Here is a 16427-nt window from a genome sequence, read left to right on the forward strand (position 1 = left end):
ATGGGGAACATAGAACCCGGGGAACATAGGGATGACCCCTGCCACTCCACAGGCACTATACCCGACAAACTTTGGATGAGAAAGGGAGCTTGGAAATGGGCCTATAGTTCTATGGTAAGGACTGATAAAGATCAGTTTGTTTTTTTTCAGTAAAGGCTAAATGCTGGCTTACTTAATAGAATGAAGGATGCAACCAAAAGTAAGGGAACGTTACTAATGTCCATGGCAACCATAACCTCTTTCATAACTGAAGTCCTGATAATCAGGATAGTAGTAGAAGATACAACGTCAGACCTAATGTAAGTGACTTTTTACTTAAAAACATTACAGTCAGTATTTGAGGGTTGATGAGCCTAGTAGTGGTACGGCATACAGTAGTAATCTAGGATTATGCTGGTTACTGGTGATTAAGTCAGAGACATAGTTGGCTCTTGCATCTTTCATTAGTTTGTTGTAAGAACTTAAAGGGAAATTTCGGTTTATTTCAACCCGTCTCCTATCGTCCTAAATTTGTTTCAAGTGACTAGTGACATAAAAATAATAGTTAGCATGTTAGCCATTAGCCTAGATACAGCTGGGGCGCATAGTAGCATCAGACCTGTTAAAACGTAAGTGAACGGGCAATCTTCAAGTGCAAAGTTAGTCCACTAAACAAGCTTTTTTTCCACAAAGACCGCCTCATATTGTTAGGATAAATGTCAGAGAACATACAGAAAACGACATGTAAACGTGTTGTCTTACCTTACCAGTGTGGTGCCATGTTGTTTACCCCTTTAGCTCTGCTTTCCAAAGCGCGGCCGAAATATCGCAAGAACAAGCAGCGATCTCATAGCATGGCTGAACAAGCAGCAACAGCTGGAAGGCAGAACTGGACAGTAGCCTGAAAAGTTCATTCATTTATTTTGTGAAAGATTTATAGAATAATGGCTGACTTTTTGCCAGACTTCCACTTTGTGGAGGAGGAATTTGATTTTGCAGAGTTTGATGGCCACCCTTATTTATTTGAGCCAGAATACACTGACAAAGAGCTTCGTGAAATTGAAGAACGGAGGAGAGAGAGAGAGAGAGAGGCGCAACAGGTAGAGGATGAGTGAGGAGAAATGGCTGCTGCAAGGCTGTATAGCTCTGGAGATTGGTGGTGTACCTGTGAATGCTGTGCCCCAGTGCCCACAGAAGAGGAATGCCTCTGTTGCAAGGAATGGGACCGGTTGCAGCCTTATTTTCAAAGTCTGGATGTGACCGAGGACGAGACACCTCCACCTGGAGTAACGTTAGTATCCAGCTGGGCTTTATCTAGAGCTCGCGAGATATATTTCGGCCGCGCTTTGGAAAGCAGAGCTAAAGGGGTAAGCAAATATGGCACCACACCGGTAAGGTAAGACAACACGTTTACATGTCGTTTTCTATATGTTCTCTGACATTTATCCTAACGATATGAGGCGGTCTTTGTTTCACTTACGTTTTAACAGGTCTGACGCTACTATGCGCCCCGGCTGTATCTAGGCTAACAGCTAACATGCTAACTATTATTTTTATGTCACTAGTCACATGAAACAAATTTAGGACGATAGGAGACAGGTTGAAATAAACCAAAATTTCCCTTTAAGAATGCCCATGCACATATAGTGGACATGCAATTTTCTATTTCCTTTCTGTTATTCTGAACAATCTTTTGAGAGTTCATGAACTATTGTCAATCCAAGGAGAGCTTTTTACAGGCAATTTGCCACTGATGAGAGCAATGGCATCTAAGGTTATTTGACAGAGATTGTTCCAGCTTTTAAGCAAATCATAAACTTATGATAATTCAGATGGAGTGCAGTTAAAAAAATGATAAATGGTCTTGTGCCCCTCTAGCCTTCTGACCACTCAAACTGCTTTTACACTACAGATTCACTTAGTCACATGCTGGTGGCTAAGGCTGCCATACAAGAAGCCACCTGCTCATCACTTAACCATTCACACACACTTGTTAACCTTGTTCAGAAAAGTGGCATATAAATAAAGTTTATATATGCATATAAAATCCTCAATATATTGTTTTACACAATATATTTTTCTACATAGCATATATTTGTTTACGCAGTACATATATATATATATATATATATATATACATATTTATATATATATATATATATATATATATTTCTCTATACATGATTGCATATACCACTAAGCATTATATATATATTATATTATATTTCATTTTATATGGCAGAATTGTACTCCTGCTATTGGAGATGTACGACATGGTGTAATCCTTGTATTATGGGTATTTAAGATGGCGACTTCATTGTAAATGATTAGCAGTCTGAGGAAGAGCATCACGCTCGAAACGTCACGCAAAATAAAAAATTGCATACGGGAGCTCTTTTGGTGTGCGGATCACTTTTTTCTTTTTTCATATAAATAAAGTTTATCATTATTATGTTTATGACAAGTATAGAATTGGATGCAGAATTTAAAACAAAACTCTGCATGTCCATCAAAGCATGTTTTAGATGTACACTCTCTAATGTACAATATACAATAGTGTGTGATTGTACTCCCTATTTTGTTATACTCTCACAAGACTTGAACACATTCTTTTTAAATCGTGACAACATTATTATAAAATATAAGATCTGCTCATTTAAGGGACAAAAAACACCTAGTAAACGTTAGAGAAAGACCATGGCTTGTCTTAAAATAATCCCTCCTTCATAGAGTTTCCTTCCAGATGACCGCTGCACAGCCAGTCATAATATGTGACATCATCTGTAAGTGCAGGACCCGGAGCTGATCTGACAGCTTGAGCACATGGACCTGTACTTGTATAACACTCTCCTCGTCTCCACTCAAAGCGCTTTTTAAACTACGAGTCACATTAATTATTTACACAAACATTCATACACTGATGCTGAGGCTAAGTATTTAACACACTCACATACTGATGGAATAGCCATCAGGTGCAATTTGGAGTTGAGTATCTTGCTCAAGGATACTTAAACATGCTGGCTGAAATAGCTGATCAAACTGCAATTCTTCTGATTGAAATTCCAATATCTGTTGTGGAGAAAATTGAAAGGTTGGTTAGTTCCTATATTAGGAAGTGGTTGGGCGCTCCTTGGTGCCTAAGTAGTGTTGCATTGTATTGTAAAGGGATACTTCAGCTGCCAGTATCTAGTTTAACAGAGGAATTTAAATGTACCAAGGTCAGGACAGAGCTCTTGTTATCTGGGAGTAAGGACGTGGAAGTTAGGAGTGTGGTTCCAAATCCAACCAAGGGGAGGAAGAGGAACCCAAGATCGGCAGTTCAGGAGGCAGAGGCACCTCTTAGGCATGCAGAGATTGTAGGTAATGTTCAGTTTGGCCGGGGAGGCCTGGGGCTTGGCTCAGTCAAACTGGTATGGAATAAAGCAGGTCTCAAAGATAAAAGAAAGCTGGTTGTGGAACAGATACGTAGACAGGAGGAGATATTAATTCAATTCAATTTCAATTCAATTTTATTTATAAAGCCCAATATCACAAATCACAATTTGCCTCACAGGGCTTTACAGCATACGACATCCCTCTGTCCTTATGACCCCTATTAAGGGGTGCAAAGGTAGTGGCCCAGGCTAAGCAGGGACAGTGGTTGAATTGGGAAAGTGCAGAGAAGAGGAAGCTTAGTTGGAGGGACCTGTGGATTATGTAAGAGAATCGTATTGGATTCCTGGTAGGGGCTATAAACGATGTGTTACCAACCCCCCTAAACTTAAAATTGTGGGTAAATGGGGATCCATCATGCCCATTGTGTTCAGGTACCGCATAAAGCATATTTGTCAGGCTGGTAAGTTAGCTTGTCACAAGGCCAATATACATGGCGACATAACCAGGTGTTGAAAAGTTTAGCTGCAGGCATTGAAGGGAAACGAAGACAGGTAAATTCAGAAGGTTTTAAGAACAGGAGTTTAGCAATTCAGTTTGTTCGTGAGGGGGAGAAATACAGAAGGGATAAGCTAGTAAGGAGGCAAGGGTGTGGCTGCCTAGAAGGTGCTTGTGATTGGGAAATGCAAGTATATTTAGGGGGAAAGCTTGTTGTTCCCCAGGAAATAGTTTGTACCAATAAGAGGCCTGACATGGTGTTGTGGTCAGTGAGTCAGTGGATAGTTTATTTCATTGAGCTGACAGTTCCTTGGGAAGACTCAGTGGAAGAAGCCTATGAAAGAAAAAAGCTTAGGTATGCAGACTTAGGAGCAGAAGCTGAGCAGCGAGGATGGAAAACTAGGATTTGTCCAGTGGAAGTGGGGTGTAGGGGATTCATAGCAAGATCAGCTGTCTCGCTCCTAGGGGAACTCGGAATACGGGGACAGAGTTTGAGGAAGAAAGTGAAGGAAATGTCAGATGAAGCAGCTTGAGCTAGTCAGTGGATTTGGATGAGGAGGATTAATTTCCATTGGGGGCCAGCAGGGGGAACTACTAAGCAGGGTACATAACTCCTTGAGATCAGATGGAGAGATCCACCAATCAGTCCTCTCAGAAAATCCAGGAAGAGGAGTATGGTGAATGTGCTAGAAGAGGTAGTATCGGCACTGTCTCTACTTGGAGCTCGCATGAACAGAGCATGGGTTTGTTGAAGGTGGCAGTGTTGTTTCGGCTGAGAACGCCATGTGTAAGTAAGGTAAAGGAGGTTGTGAGGTTGGTGTGGGGAGCATTGAGACCTAGCATTAGGGGAGTGCCTCTGGGACACCAGAGATCACTGTTTAGCCTCCTGGAGGTGTCGTGGGACCAACTAGACGAATCACTGGTGAAAGGAGGTTCTCACCCGATGACCCCAAAGACATGTTAGTTATCACTGCTCACTGGTCTGTATTTGCCATAATAGCTTATCATAGGGCTTAGGAGGTTATTCACTGAGTGCTGATCCTTTCTTTAGAGCACAAACTTCTTGTGTTTATTTGAATTGAATTAGTAGATGATCTGCGCTACCTCATGAACCAAAGCTGCCCTCTGTCAGCCTATGACAAAAATTGATGAAAATTTTGAAGCATTTTGTTTATTTAGAATGTGGAACATATTGCTAAGTTGTTTTGGAGCAGCATAGTGTCAAACTTGATACAAAGTTTATCAGAGAAAATAATATTTTCCGAGAAGTAGAACTGATACTCAGACCAAGGGTAAAAACTAAATCTGATGTGTGGCCACAATTATGGATTGGATTTAACACATGCTGGGCTAAATTATGTGATATTTTTGTAACTCAGTTGCAGTTGGCTCTAATTTCTATATGATGTTGAAAAAGTACCCTCATGTTGGTGTTATTTAGCATTACTGAGGCTTGCATGGTAAAATCAAGAAATTTTATTTTAAGAAAAAAAAAAAAAAAAGCCCCTCACAGTTTTTAACAGCCCCCCAAGTAAATTCATCTTAGTGCTTGGCCTGGGTAGAGTCCCCATGGTATGTACTTTGGTTGTAAACTGTTTAATGTATCCATGGAGCCCCAACTTTTATTCTTTGGCCCCATCTCTACCTCTTACCCCCCTACTTCTGATGCCCCTGCTCAGACCACCACACCCATCTTTGATCTCAGCCTTTATTTTGATCTCAGCTGTAAAGTTTCATGACTGCATCCTGCATGGTGGTGACGCTATCGAGTAAACAAAATATGTCCACAGACAGACAAACCAACGAACATCTATCAAAATGCTCAGCACAGTTTCTGTGGTGGTTCTCCGCTAAAATTGGTGTCACCAGGACCACATTTCACCATAATCACACACACACACACACACACACACACACACGTAGATTGAAGAGGTGAAAACAATATCAGCCATTGCAACATTGTCGCAGCTGGTAATTAAAAAGCTTCACCACTCTCTGCTGGAGCAAGCACAGACAAAGCCCTAACCAGTTGCATTACAAAAACAAACAAACAAACAAAAAACAACAAACATATACAATAAAAGTAAAACCAAACAATATAAAGACAAGTACTGGGGGCATGGACACAGAGACACAACAGTAAGGACAAAATCATGTAGGGACAAAACATGTGGAGGTGTAGAGATGTGTAGAGACAAAAAAGCTGATGCACCAGGAAGTGGAGGCTGAGACTATGGAACAGGCCACTACAGTCACACACAGCCTGGTATAGAGGTGCCAAAGAACAGAGACATAGCTCCCCAGCAACAGTGGAAGGGTGAGAGCAGCGAGACCATGGTTTACTCACTCTACAAATGGCAAAGTTTTTACCCTTTTTCTGTTATCACTTTTGGCTACACTGAGTCAAGCCATGCTACACCGATTTGTTCTTCCAATATCAGTTTAGACATGCTGTGCCACGCCGAGCCACACCAGAGATGGACCTTCTCCAGAGTAGGTCCAAAAGCTGGGTAGCAGCCTTTAAGCGAGTACCGAGTAGCAAGTAGCAGAGATGTTTCACCGGCAGCAGCCTAGCCCAGCAACCCCACTTGTGAAACAAGCTGCATATGTTGCGAGATTCTACTCACCTCTATCTGCAGGAGACCAGAAAGAAAGGTGTTTTTTAAAGTCTCTGTGTGTTCAGTAGCTTTTGTAGCTTATAACTTAATCTCTGTGGTTTGGAGTTTAGTTTCTCTCCTGTGTTCTATTTTTACTTTACATATCTGCTTTATTTTACTGTTTCACGTTTGCTGTCAGCCAAATGAGGAGCTGTGTAAAGTTGCTGCTCCGACTGACTCAAAATTCCTCAACATTTCCTTATTTTGCTGCTGCACAATAAAAGCTTTTATGTAACAACATTACAGTGGACTTTTATTGTGAAGAATCATAGGAAATTAAATGTGTTTATCACTTAATTTAGCAAAACTTTGTTAGTGCCTTTTCCTCAATAAAAACCAAGTCTACAAACACTGTAGGAAGGAGGAGTAAAAGCAGCAACAGCCACAGTGAGATGCTTGATGAAATGCTGCAGACCGACAGCTCAACTCCTACAGGTAAATGTCTGCCCTGCTGTGTGATGGAAAACACTTGCAGCAAAATAAGGGGGGACTTAAGCAATGGATCAGCCCGCTATTTTTAAATGTCATCACTCAAGACAAGCCATCATCAGTTAAAGACACACCTTTAAGCATATAGCCCTGTTGGTACGGAACTGTAAAGCTCTGCAGCCAGTGGCGTGTCTAGACGTTTTATTACTGGGGTGGCCCAAGTGGGGCACTGACTTCTGCAGGGGAGACATGCAGTATGAGCGCTGCTGAGGACACACACGTCAGCTTAGCTTTAATTTTGTCTCCACTACCCATAACTACTTTAATAACTAACATTGCAGTGTCTTACATACCTGTTTATAGTTTAGTTTAAAAGATAAATATACCTACCAATCATGACATAACATGGTGTGTCTTGTTGATGTGACACCACATAAATGTAAAATAAAGCTCCTTCAGGAGCCAAAGCAAGTAATGAGAACAGTGTAGCCCAGAATCCCCAGAAACTTGTCAAGCTGACTGCTCACTGCTCTACAAGTAAGCTCTGTTCCACGGCTCTGCTCTAATTCAGAAAAGATCTTCCTCTTGTTCTTCTTCGGTTTTTGATAGCAGTTGGCATCCACAAAGTTGCATTACTCTACTTACTATATAAATAATACTAATACAATAGTGATAAGCCCTTTTCATCTAGTTCTCATTCTCTTATAAATTTTCTATTTGCAGGTTGTTCGAGAGAGCCTGAAAGCTTCTCTCCAAAGCTGCTGTACATCCTCTCCAGAAACACCCACAACATCCATCTGCTGTATCTATGATGATCTTAATTTTCTCAGATTTTCTTTCAATTCCAGCAGTTCAATCAAATAACCATCGCCACAAAGGCTAATAATGTCATTTGGTCTTTAAACAAGCAATATTCCTCATGCTTGCTGGCCAACTTGTCCTCCTTAGCGTCCTGTCTTACATATCTTGCCTTACCTTTTTCCTTACATTTATTTATTACCTCCACCAAGGAGGTTATGTTTTCGCTCGCCGACGTTGGTTTGTTTGTCTGTCTGTTTGTTTGTCTGCAAAATTACTCAAAACGTTCTGAACAGAGTTTGATGAAATTTTCAGGAAAGGTGGATAATGGGACAAGGAACAGATGATAAAATTTTGGTGGTGATCGGTTGAAGCGAAGTGGATAAAATAATAAAATGGCAGGAAATCCGAGCTGCTTGGCGGAGGTCTGTGCTCTAGATTTCTTTGTTATGGTTCTGATTATTTCTGCCTCCCTTACTCTCTCAAAAATATCCATACTCTGCTGAAATATCAATATTATAGAAAGAGGGTTGAAACAGTGTTTGTGCTTCCAGATGAATATGGTTGAGGTCTAATCTATTAATTTCTTCCCCCTCTTCCTCCTCCTGATCTAACAATGTAGGTGAGGTTCTCTACAGAAATGTATCTCTCTATCACCCCATATCAAGCTATTTATTAAGCCACGCCCACATTTAAGCAACCCAATAGCATTTTAAAGATGTGATTCAAATTACCCCTTAACTTTCCCCAAACTGTAACTACAGTTTCACTGCGACTTGAGAGAAAGATGAATACCAGATGTATCTGTCTAACTTACCTCCATTGAGAATCTCAATGGAGTTGACCGTAGCTGAAGATGTAAGAAGGACCTTCCTGCCATAACCAATTGTAACACGATGGTCTTCACTGTGCCCAGGCATCCATGGCTGCAGTCCTGGTTCTTTATCTGGACACACTGCAAAAGACAGAGATGTCACATCAGTGGTGCATTTACTCAAGTGCAGTTTTTAAGATCAGCAATTCTATTTAAGCATTTCCATCTTATGCTATTCTAAACAGCACTTCCATCAACTTAATTTCAGAGAAAAATAATGTAGGCTACCTTTTACCACACAACACAAATTTTCCAGCTAAAGCTGCTAGTTACTTTTGACATTAAGATTTACATAAAAATACATATGGTAATCTTATTAAATATATTGTTCAAGATTAAACTGGCGGTTCCAAATCCTTTTAACTTGTGACTTCATGGACAAAAAAAAAATAAAAAAATAGGTTCATTATCATTAGGTACCCCTGTCATGTTTCAGAAGTTAAACCAAAGAGATATTTCCCCTTTACACTTCTTGAAGTTGTTTCTTTTAAATAACTGTCCAAGGCCCAAACAGGAGAAATTATGCATTAGTTTCCAAAAAGATTGGTGGGAAGCACAAAAAAATGAATACAAATGTGTTTAACAGAACATTGTTCTATCCCACAACTGCTCTGCTGGAATCCATAGGTAATACTCTCCTTCAATCGCATGCATTTGTCCAATGAAATTTGCATAAATGTAGCCAACCAATCAGGACATACCTATCCAAATACATGCAGAACCCACATAACAGTACCACGGCACTGTTCGTCATCCTGTTCTCTTCAGTAATAGTTATTTACCCACTTATCAGTTTAACTTTAACTTTAGACGCCACAGCAGTGGGATCACTTCAGAGCTTTCAACGTGATGCTTTGCTGCCAAGAGAGTGAGGAGGATGTTGTAGATGACAACATCTCATTGGCGTCAGGTACATCAGTGTCCCACTGGGACTTCCTGCTGGTGATGACTGTCTGCAGCAGGCTGTGTTGGGGGGGCCGTGATGGACTTTGTGTGCACATGTGTCTATTTCTCCCTCCTGTTCTCCATGGGAGATGAGAGGATTAAACACAATGACATTCTGTCAACTGCTGGTTTGCTAGTGGTGATGCATCCACGGACCTCAACATGGCACAGAACTTTCCCTGTCCCCGATGATGCATTCATGGAACAACATCTCAGAACTTTCCTTGTCAGCCTTCTATTGGCCAGGCTGCCATTTATGGAAGATCTGGTGGGGACAAGGGCCGAAACAGGATATCACAGTAGCTAGCCGACTCTCCATACAGGAGATGAAAGGAATTAAAGGTACTGTGTGCAATCATGAGTACTGTACTCTAAGTATAGTATGTTGTCAGCAGGTGGCAGATGTTGTTATTGTGGTGGGTCACCACAAATAAATTAACATGCGGGAAACCCTGCCACAACATTCAGCTAACAGCCACTCAACACATCCACTGCACCTTCTGTCCAATGCCTCACCAGCACCTGACCACCTCCAAGCAGGTAACAGTGATGTCTTGCTGACCAACCTGATTACTCCTTTTTTTCCCCTCAAACAAACATTTATTAAAGCTATAGTTGGTAATGTTGGAGAGCTAGCAAGATTTGAATGCAGCACCTCCTCTAAGCTCCGCCCTCTGCTCCCCCTCCCGTCAGTGCTCCGTCCACAGCCACGAGCCCAGACATGCCTGAACGCGCATCCTGCAGTCAGCAGAGCAGAGGAGAGCCAAGTAAAATAACAAATCCCCCCAAAGCAAACAAATAATTACCTGTCCAACAGAAAGACAGCAACCTCTGCATCACTTTTCAGGCCCTTCAGCTCCCTCAGTTGTCTCCACTGTTCAAAAGCTGGACTGCTGTTGATGTCTGGTTTGTCCTCTCACTTTATCCAAAGCCTTTTCTGCCTCTAACTTTCTTTTCTCAGCCTGTTTAGTGGGGTGAGCCATTACAAGTAACACTGGAAGTGTTGCTTTTGGTTGCATTTTCTCTGCCATTGTGCAGCAAACTCCTGCTTACTCAGTATTTCTGCTGAGGAGTGTGCTGAATATTTCTGGCAACGGTGACACGTGATGAGCGCGCGCAGGGAGGAGGGAGGGAGGGACGGAGGGGGGCTCAGGCAATACGAGACATGAAGACATCTGATTGGTTCTTTCCATTCGCACCGAATGGCAGGGATTGGTCTGAGTTTTTACAGGCCTGCAGCTGCCACAGAGGTCTGATTTTTTTTATTCCTTTTTCTGAATACATGTATTGACTACTCTCAGGATGGAAGGACCATTTTACCCAGTATAACAAAAAGTGTTTCTGAACAGGATTACCAACTATAACTTTAAGACACTTAACTCCTTTCTGTGAGGGAGACAAGCAATATGTAGCTTCAAACTGAATCTCTTGTTGTTTGGACTTTAATTCTCTCCTGCATCTGTTTGTACGTTAAGATATTGACTTTACTTCACTGTTTTAAGTTACTGCTGATGAATATTCAACATATTTTCATTATGCTGCTTCACAATAAATGGCAATGGCAGGCTTTCATTGTGAATAATTTATCGAGAATGAAACATTAATAAATTACTTTATAGAAAATGAAATGTGTTTATCACCAAAGTAGTTGTACTTTGTTAGCAACTATTCTTTAAAAAATACAAGTCTACTTATGCTGCAAGGAGGAAAAGTACAAGCAGGAACAGCCACAGTTTCTGCTGGATTCAGGGACAAGGAGAAAGATTAACTGGGTGTGGACATACCCAGATATTCATATTTGTATATATTATACACAGACCATCCTGTCTCCTTTTATTGGAAGCAACAAATTACGTAGTACAAGTCTCTACCATGCAAAGTGAAAGCCATATATCAACAACATCCAGAAGAACCACTGACTTCTCTGGACCTGGGCTCATGGACTGACACAAATAGGAAAAGTGTGCTCTGGTGTGATGAGTCCACATTTCAAATTGTTTACAGAAATCAATCTAGATTGTTACCAGCTCAAAGTTTAAAGCCAGCATCTATGATAGTATGGGGGATGTATTAGTCCCTATGGCATCATGGGTAACTTCACATCTGTGAAGGCACCATGAATGCTGAAAGATACATACAGCTTTTGGAGCAAGAAACGCTGCCATCCAGACAACATCTTTTTCAGGGACGTCCCTGCTTATTCCAGCAAGACGATGAGAGACATTCTGCATGTGGTCCAAAAGCGTGACTTCATAGTAAAAGAGTGCAGGTGCTAGACTAACCTGCTTGAAGTCTAGATCCGACTCCTATATTGAACTTGGGTGTCATGTTATGAAGTGCAAAGTACGATAATGGATACTTTGGGCTGATGAACAACTGAAGTTAAATTTCAAGCAAGAATGGAAAAGAATTTCAGTCTCAAAACTTCAACAAGTGTCCTCAGTGATTAAAAGAAAAGGTAATACAGTGCAGTGGTAAACATGCACCTGTCTCAAATTTTTTGGAACTTATTGCAGGCATCAAATTTAGAATGAGGGTTTATTTACAAAACAATAAAGTTTATCAGTTTGAACATTTAATATCTTGTCTTTGTTCTGCATTCCATTGAATATCTGTCGAAAAAGATTTACAGATCATTGCATTCTTTTTTTAGTTACGTTTACAGTGTTCCAGCTTTACTGGAATTGAGGTTATAGCAGTTTAATTCTCTTCGACTGCAGCTATGTATAAACAGGTAGGTCAGTTGAACTCTTTTTGAAGCTGTTGAAAGGTAATGTGGAAAATGCTTCAAACTCATGAGGCAGAAATAAATGGAACAAAATCTGTAAATTACTGTAAGATCAGCAGCATTGATGCCTTGGGTTTGTCAGAGTTCCTTGCTAAGCTGATTATTCATTCCTTGTCTACTCTATAACTTCCTCACCTCCCCTATTATCTAAATGGGGATAAAATAGCACAAAAGGTTATTGGATTTTGTCCCCAAGAGAAAGAGTAACTGATGAACCCATTTACTTTATGTCTGTTGTTGTCAGCATAGTTAGCATCAAGACACTATGTGTAACTGTCCAGTCTTCCCAATAGAGTTTAATCTGGTACTCTCTGGTGTTAGTGGTGATCATCTCATCTGCCCGCCACCAAATGGATCCATCAATTGCATTGACCAGAGACCTGAATTGTCAAATAGATTTCCCAGAGGGCTAACATAAATTTATAGGTGGTCAATCAGCTGATTTCTTCTGTCTGTGAGTGATGGCTGTTTGGCTTTGGACGGCTCACAGTGTCATTGGATGTGTTGCCCATGGACATATAATAAGAAATGGATACAGCATCAGAGGTTGGGCCCCTCTTAGTCCTTTCAAAATTGCTTGGTGGCGCATGAGACAAAAAAGTTCTACTTCCCTGTTATAAAATTACCGGAAAATATTCACAACGGTTTGGTGCTACTAGACCAGACCAGTGTATCGAATTTTATTCACTTATCACTTATCAGATATCAACATCCGTGATCAACAACATAGACGCATTTATTTTTATCACAAAACAAATAATCATGGTGGATTTACTGAACAGAGTTCCCGAAAAAACGCTGCACTTAACAGCTTATTGTAATTTCTCCCCATTATGTTCCGTTGTGTGTGTTTAGAGTTGTTAAAACAACATATTAATGCAACTGCTATGTTTCCTGCCTTTTTTGGATAAGCGGGGAACATAGAACCTTTTTTTTAGTAAGAGAGAAACATAGAACCTTTTTTGTAAGGTTAAATGGGGAACATAGAACCCGGGGAACATAGAACCTGGGGAATATAGGGATGACCCCGTTCTGGATAGGTCTGAGCCCTTCAGTCAGATCATCTCCAAGAGTGGCTATAGATATAGATTCAGTCGTGGAGCGACCATCAGCTGCCCTGTACATGGATGACATCAAGCTATACGCCAGGAGAGAACAAGACATTAAGTCCCTGTTTTACCTTACCAGGATCTACAGCCAGGACATCAGGATGTCATTTGGACTGAATAAGTGTGGCTGCATGGGGCTTAAGAGAGGAAAAGTGATCAGAAATGAGAATAGGTAAACATGTATGAGACACAAGATATATATATTTATTTATTTATATTCATATATATATATGTTTTTATCTATTTTGTTCACTAATTTAATTATCTATTTTACTGTATTGACGAATATTGTCTTTCCTGTGATCAGCTGTTTCATTCACTGTCTTTTAATTGTATTTGTGTTTTGGCAACACAGGTTAAATCGCATGCCAGCAAAGCCTATTCACCTCATTTTCAAACACGGAAGTAAATAGTGATCGACTTCCGTGTTTTTGTGTGTGACTTCCAGTCAGCTGCTTTCCCTTACCAGAGGTAACGGTGCAAGCTTCTTTTTTTTTTTTTTTTCAATTTTCAATTGTTTATGTTAGTCAATCAGTTAGTTTGTTAGTTAGTTAGTCAGTCTGTGTATTTTATATAGATAACTGTGCCCACGTTTCCGTTATCCGGTAATTGCCGGTAAAAATATTTCCCTCTAAACACGAATAAATCGCACATCAATCAAAAACTATGAACCAAAAAAGCACAATCTATCCAGAATGAGACAAACTGCTTGATCCCCATCTCCAGTGTACCAGCAGAGAACCTGCAGAACCGAATCAGCGAAAAAACACCGGGCTACACAGTCTCTCTACCTGAGCAGCTGAAGCTGCGGCTCGCACCCTCAACACACAGACACACAGACGGTGCTTCTGCATGTCAGCCAAACGTGTGCGCAACTGTGAGAAATAAATATGTGAGGTGTACGCTGCTTTTCTATCTTTTTAAAAAAATGTTTTTCTGTCTTTCTGTCAGTGACATACACTCCTAACACAGGACGGGTTGTTTTTATTGACTGAGTTGATTATTAAGCCACAGTGATGCACGGATCGGCTCTGACAGCACTGTACACATCCATCATCCAGCCGCACCCGTCTGCAGCTGCACGGACATTTCCACCGCTCTGTGTAGGCTAAGTTACTGTAGCGATTCTGCAGTAAATGTTCGGTTATAATGTCAATGTTCCGTGAGTTAATGGCATGTTTGGGATTGAATGAGTATACAGTTGCAATCAAAATTATTCAACCCCCATTGCATATTAGGCTTATTGGCAAAATGTACAATTTTTCAGCTGTTTGCAATAAACAAAGTAGACAAGAACAGTTGAAATAGTTTAATAAAACTAATATTACCATGGTTTTTATCCAAATTCAACACAAAATGCTACTTTTAATCACTACTGCAGTCTCAAAATTATTCAACCCCCTGTCTCAAGCACACCTGATGCAACTAATCACAATTATTCAACCCCCTGTTTCAAGCACACCTGGTGCAACTAATCAAGGGCTTCATTAGTTCAGGTGTGCTTGAGATAGAACACATAAATACCTGGACTGGCTAGGGTTTTGTTGAGAGTGACGTTTGATTGCATGTTAGAAATATGGCTAAGTCAAAAGAATTGTCCAAAAAGTTCAGAGAAGAAATCATTGCCTTGCACAAACAAGGAAAAGGATACAAAACGATAGCAAAAGCTCTGAATGTTCCTAGAGACACAGTTGGAAGCAGAGTTCGCAAGTTCAAAGTTAAAGGAACAGTGGCTACACTACCTGGACGTGGCAGAAAGAGGAAACTATCAGCGGCTGCCACCAGATTCCTGAGGAGGCAAATGGTCAAAAACCCTCGAGTGACTGCAAAACACCTGCAGCAAGACTTGGTGGCAGCAGGCACTGAGGTTTCAGTTTGTACAATAAAGCGCATACTAAACACCAAAGGGCTCCATGCCCGGAGTCCAAGACGTACACCACTACTGACCCAAAAGCACAAGAAAAGTCGGCTCCGTTATGCTCAAAACCATATAAATAAGCCACAGAAGTTTTGGAATTCTGTTCTGTGGAGTGATGAAACAAAACTGGAACTTTTCGGGCCTATGGAACAGCGGTATGTCTGGAGGAAGAAGAATGAAGCATATGCTGAAAAGAACACCCTGCCTACAGTGAAGCATGGTGGTGGCTCAGTGATGCTCTGGGGCTGCTTTGCTGCCTCTGGCACTGGAAACCTGCAGCATGTGGAGGGCACGATGGATTCAGTCAAGTATCAGGAAATCTTAGGTAAAAACGTTGTGCCGTCTGTGAGGAAGCTGAAGCTTGGGCGTCATTGGACCTTCCAACAGGATAATGATCCCAAGCATACCTCAAAGTCCACCAAGGCTTGGTTTCAGAAGAAGAAATGGAAGATTCTAGAGTGGCCGTCACAGTCGCCTGACTTGAACCCCACAGGAACGCTGTCTGAAGCTGGTGTCTGGCTATGCATCACGTTTGCAGCAGGTCATAACAGCAAAAGGGTGCTCTACTAAATACTGACGATGCTTGTCATGAAGGAGTTGAATAATTTTGAGACTGCAGTAGTCATTAAAAGTAGCATTTTGTGTTGAATTTGGATCAAAACCCTTGTAATATTAGTTTTATTGAACTACTTAAACAGTTCTTGTGTAATTTGTTTATTGCAAACAGCTGAGAAATTGTATATTTTGCCTATAAGCCTAATATGCAGTGGGGATTGAATAAATTTGATTGCAACTGTAGGTAGGGGGGCGGGGTGTGAGTGTGACGGGAATGAGGGCTGTGTGAGTGCGCATGCTGGTGTGTGTATGAGCGAGCTGGAGGAGAGAGCAGCAGTGCACAGTTGGAGCTACAGCTAACGTAAGTTTTTGTTTGTTGGTTGATTTGACGTGGTTACGGCCAACAGTAACCTCTACTGTTCCATAATAAACGATAGTTTGCCGAATAACTGCGTCATCCTTCCCACACGTCCTGGCGGACGCTACATTACCTTTTAAATTATGT

At 41.0% G+C, this 16427-nt stretch overlaps 1 protein-coding gene across 2 annotated transcripts in view; it reads right to left on the reverse strand.

The window, feature by feature from the left end:
- The window catches only part of cemip (cell migration inducing hyaluronidase 1), a 383014-nt gene that overhangs the window by 209897 nt on the left and 156690 nt on the right, over nt 1–16427 (reverse strand). For both annotated transcript variants that reach the window (XM_033622351.2, XM_078162221.1), the window contains exon 3: nt 8551–8688. In XM_033622351.2, coding sequence (XP_033478242.2) covers nt 8551–8688 — 138 coding nt within the window. The remainder of the gene's footprint in view (nt 1–8550; nt 8689–16427) is intronic.

Source organism: Epinephelus lanceolatus, chromosome 2 (assembly GCF_041903045.1).
Source record: "Epinephelus lanceolatus isolate andai-2023 chromosome 2, ASM4190304v1, whole genome shotgun sequence".
NCBI lineage: Eukaryota > Metazoa > Chordata > Actinopteri > Perciformes > Serranidae > Epinephelus > Epinephelus lanceolatus.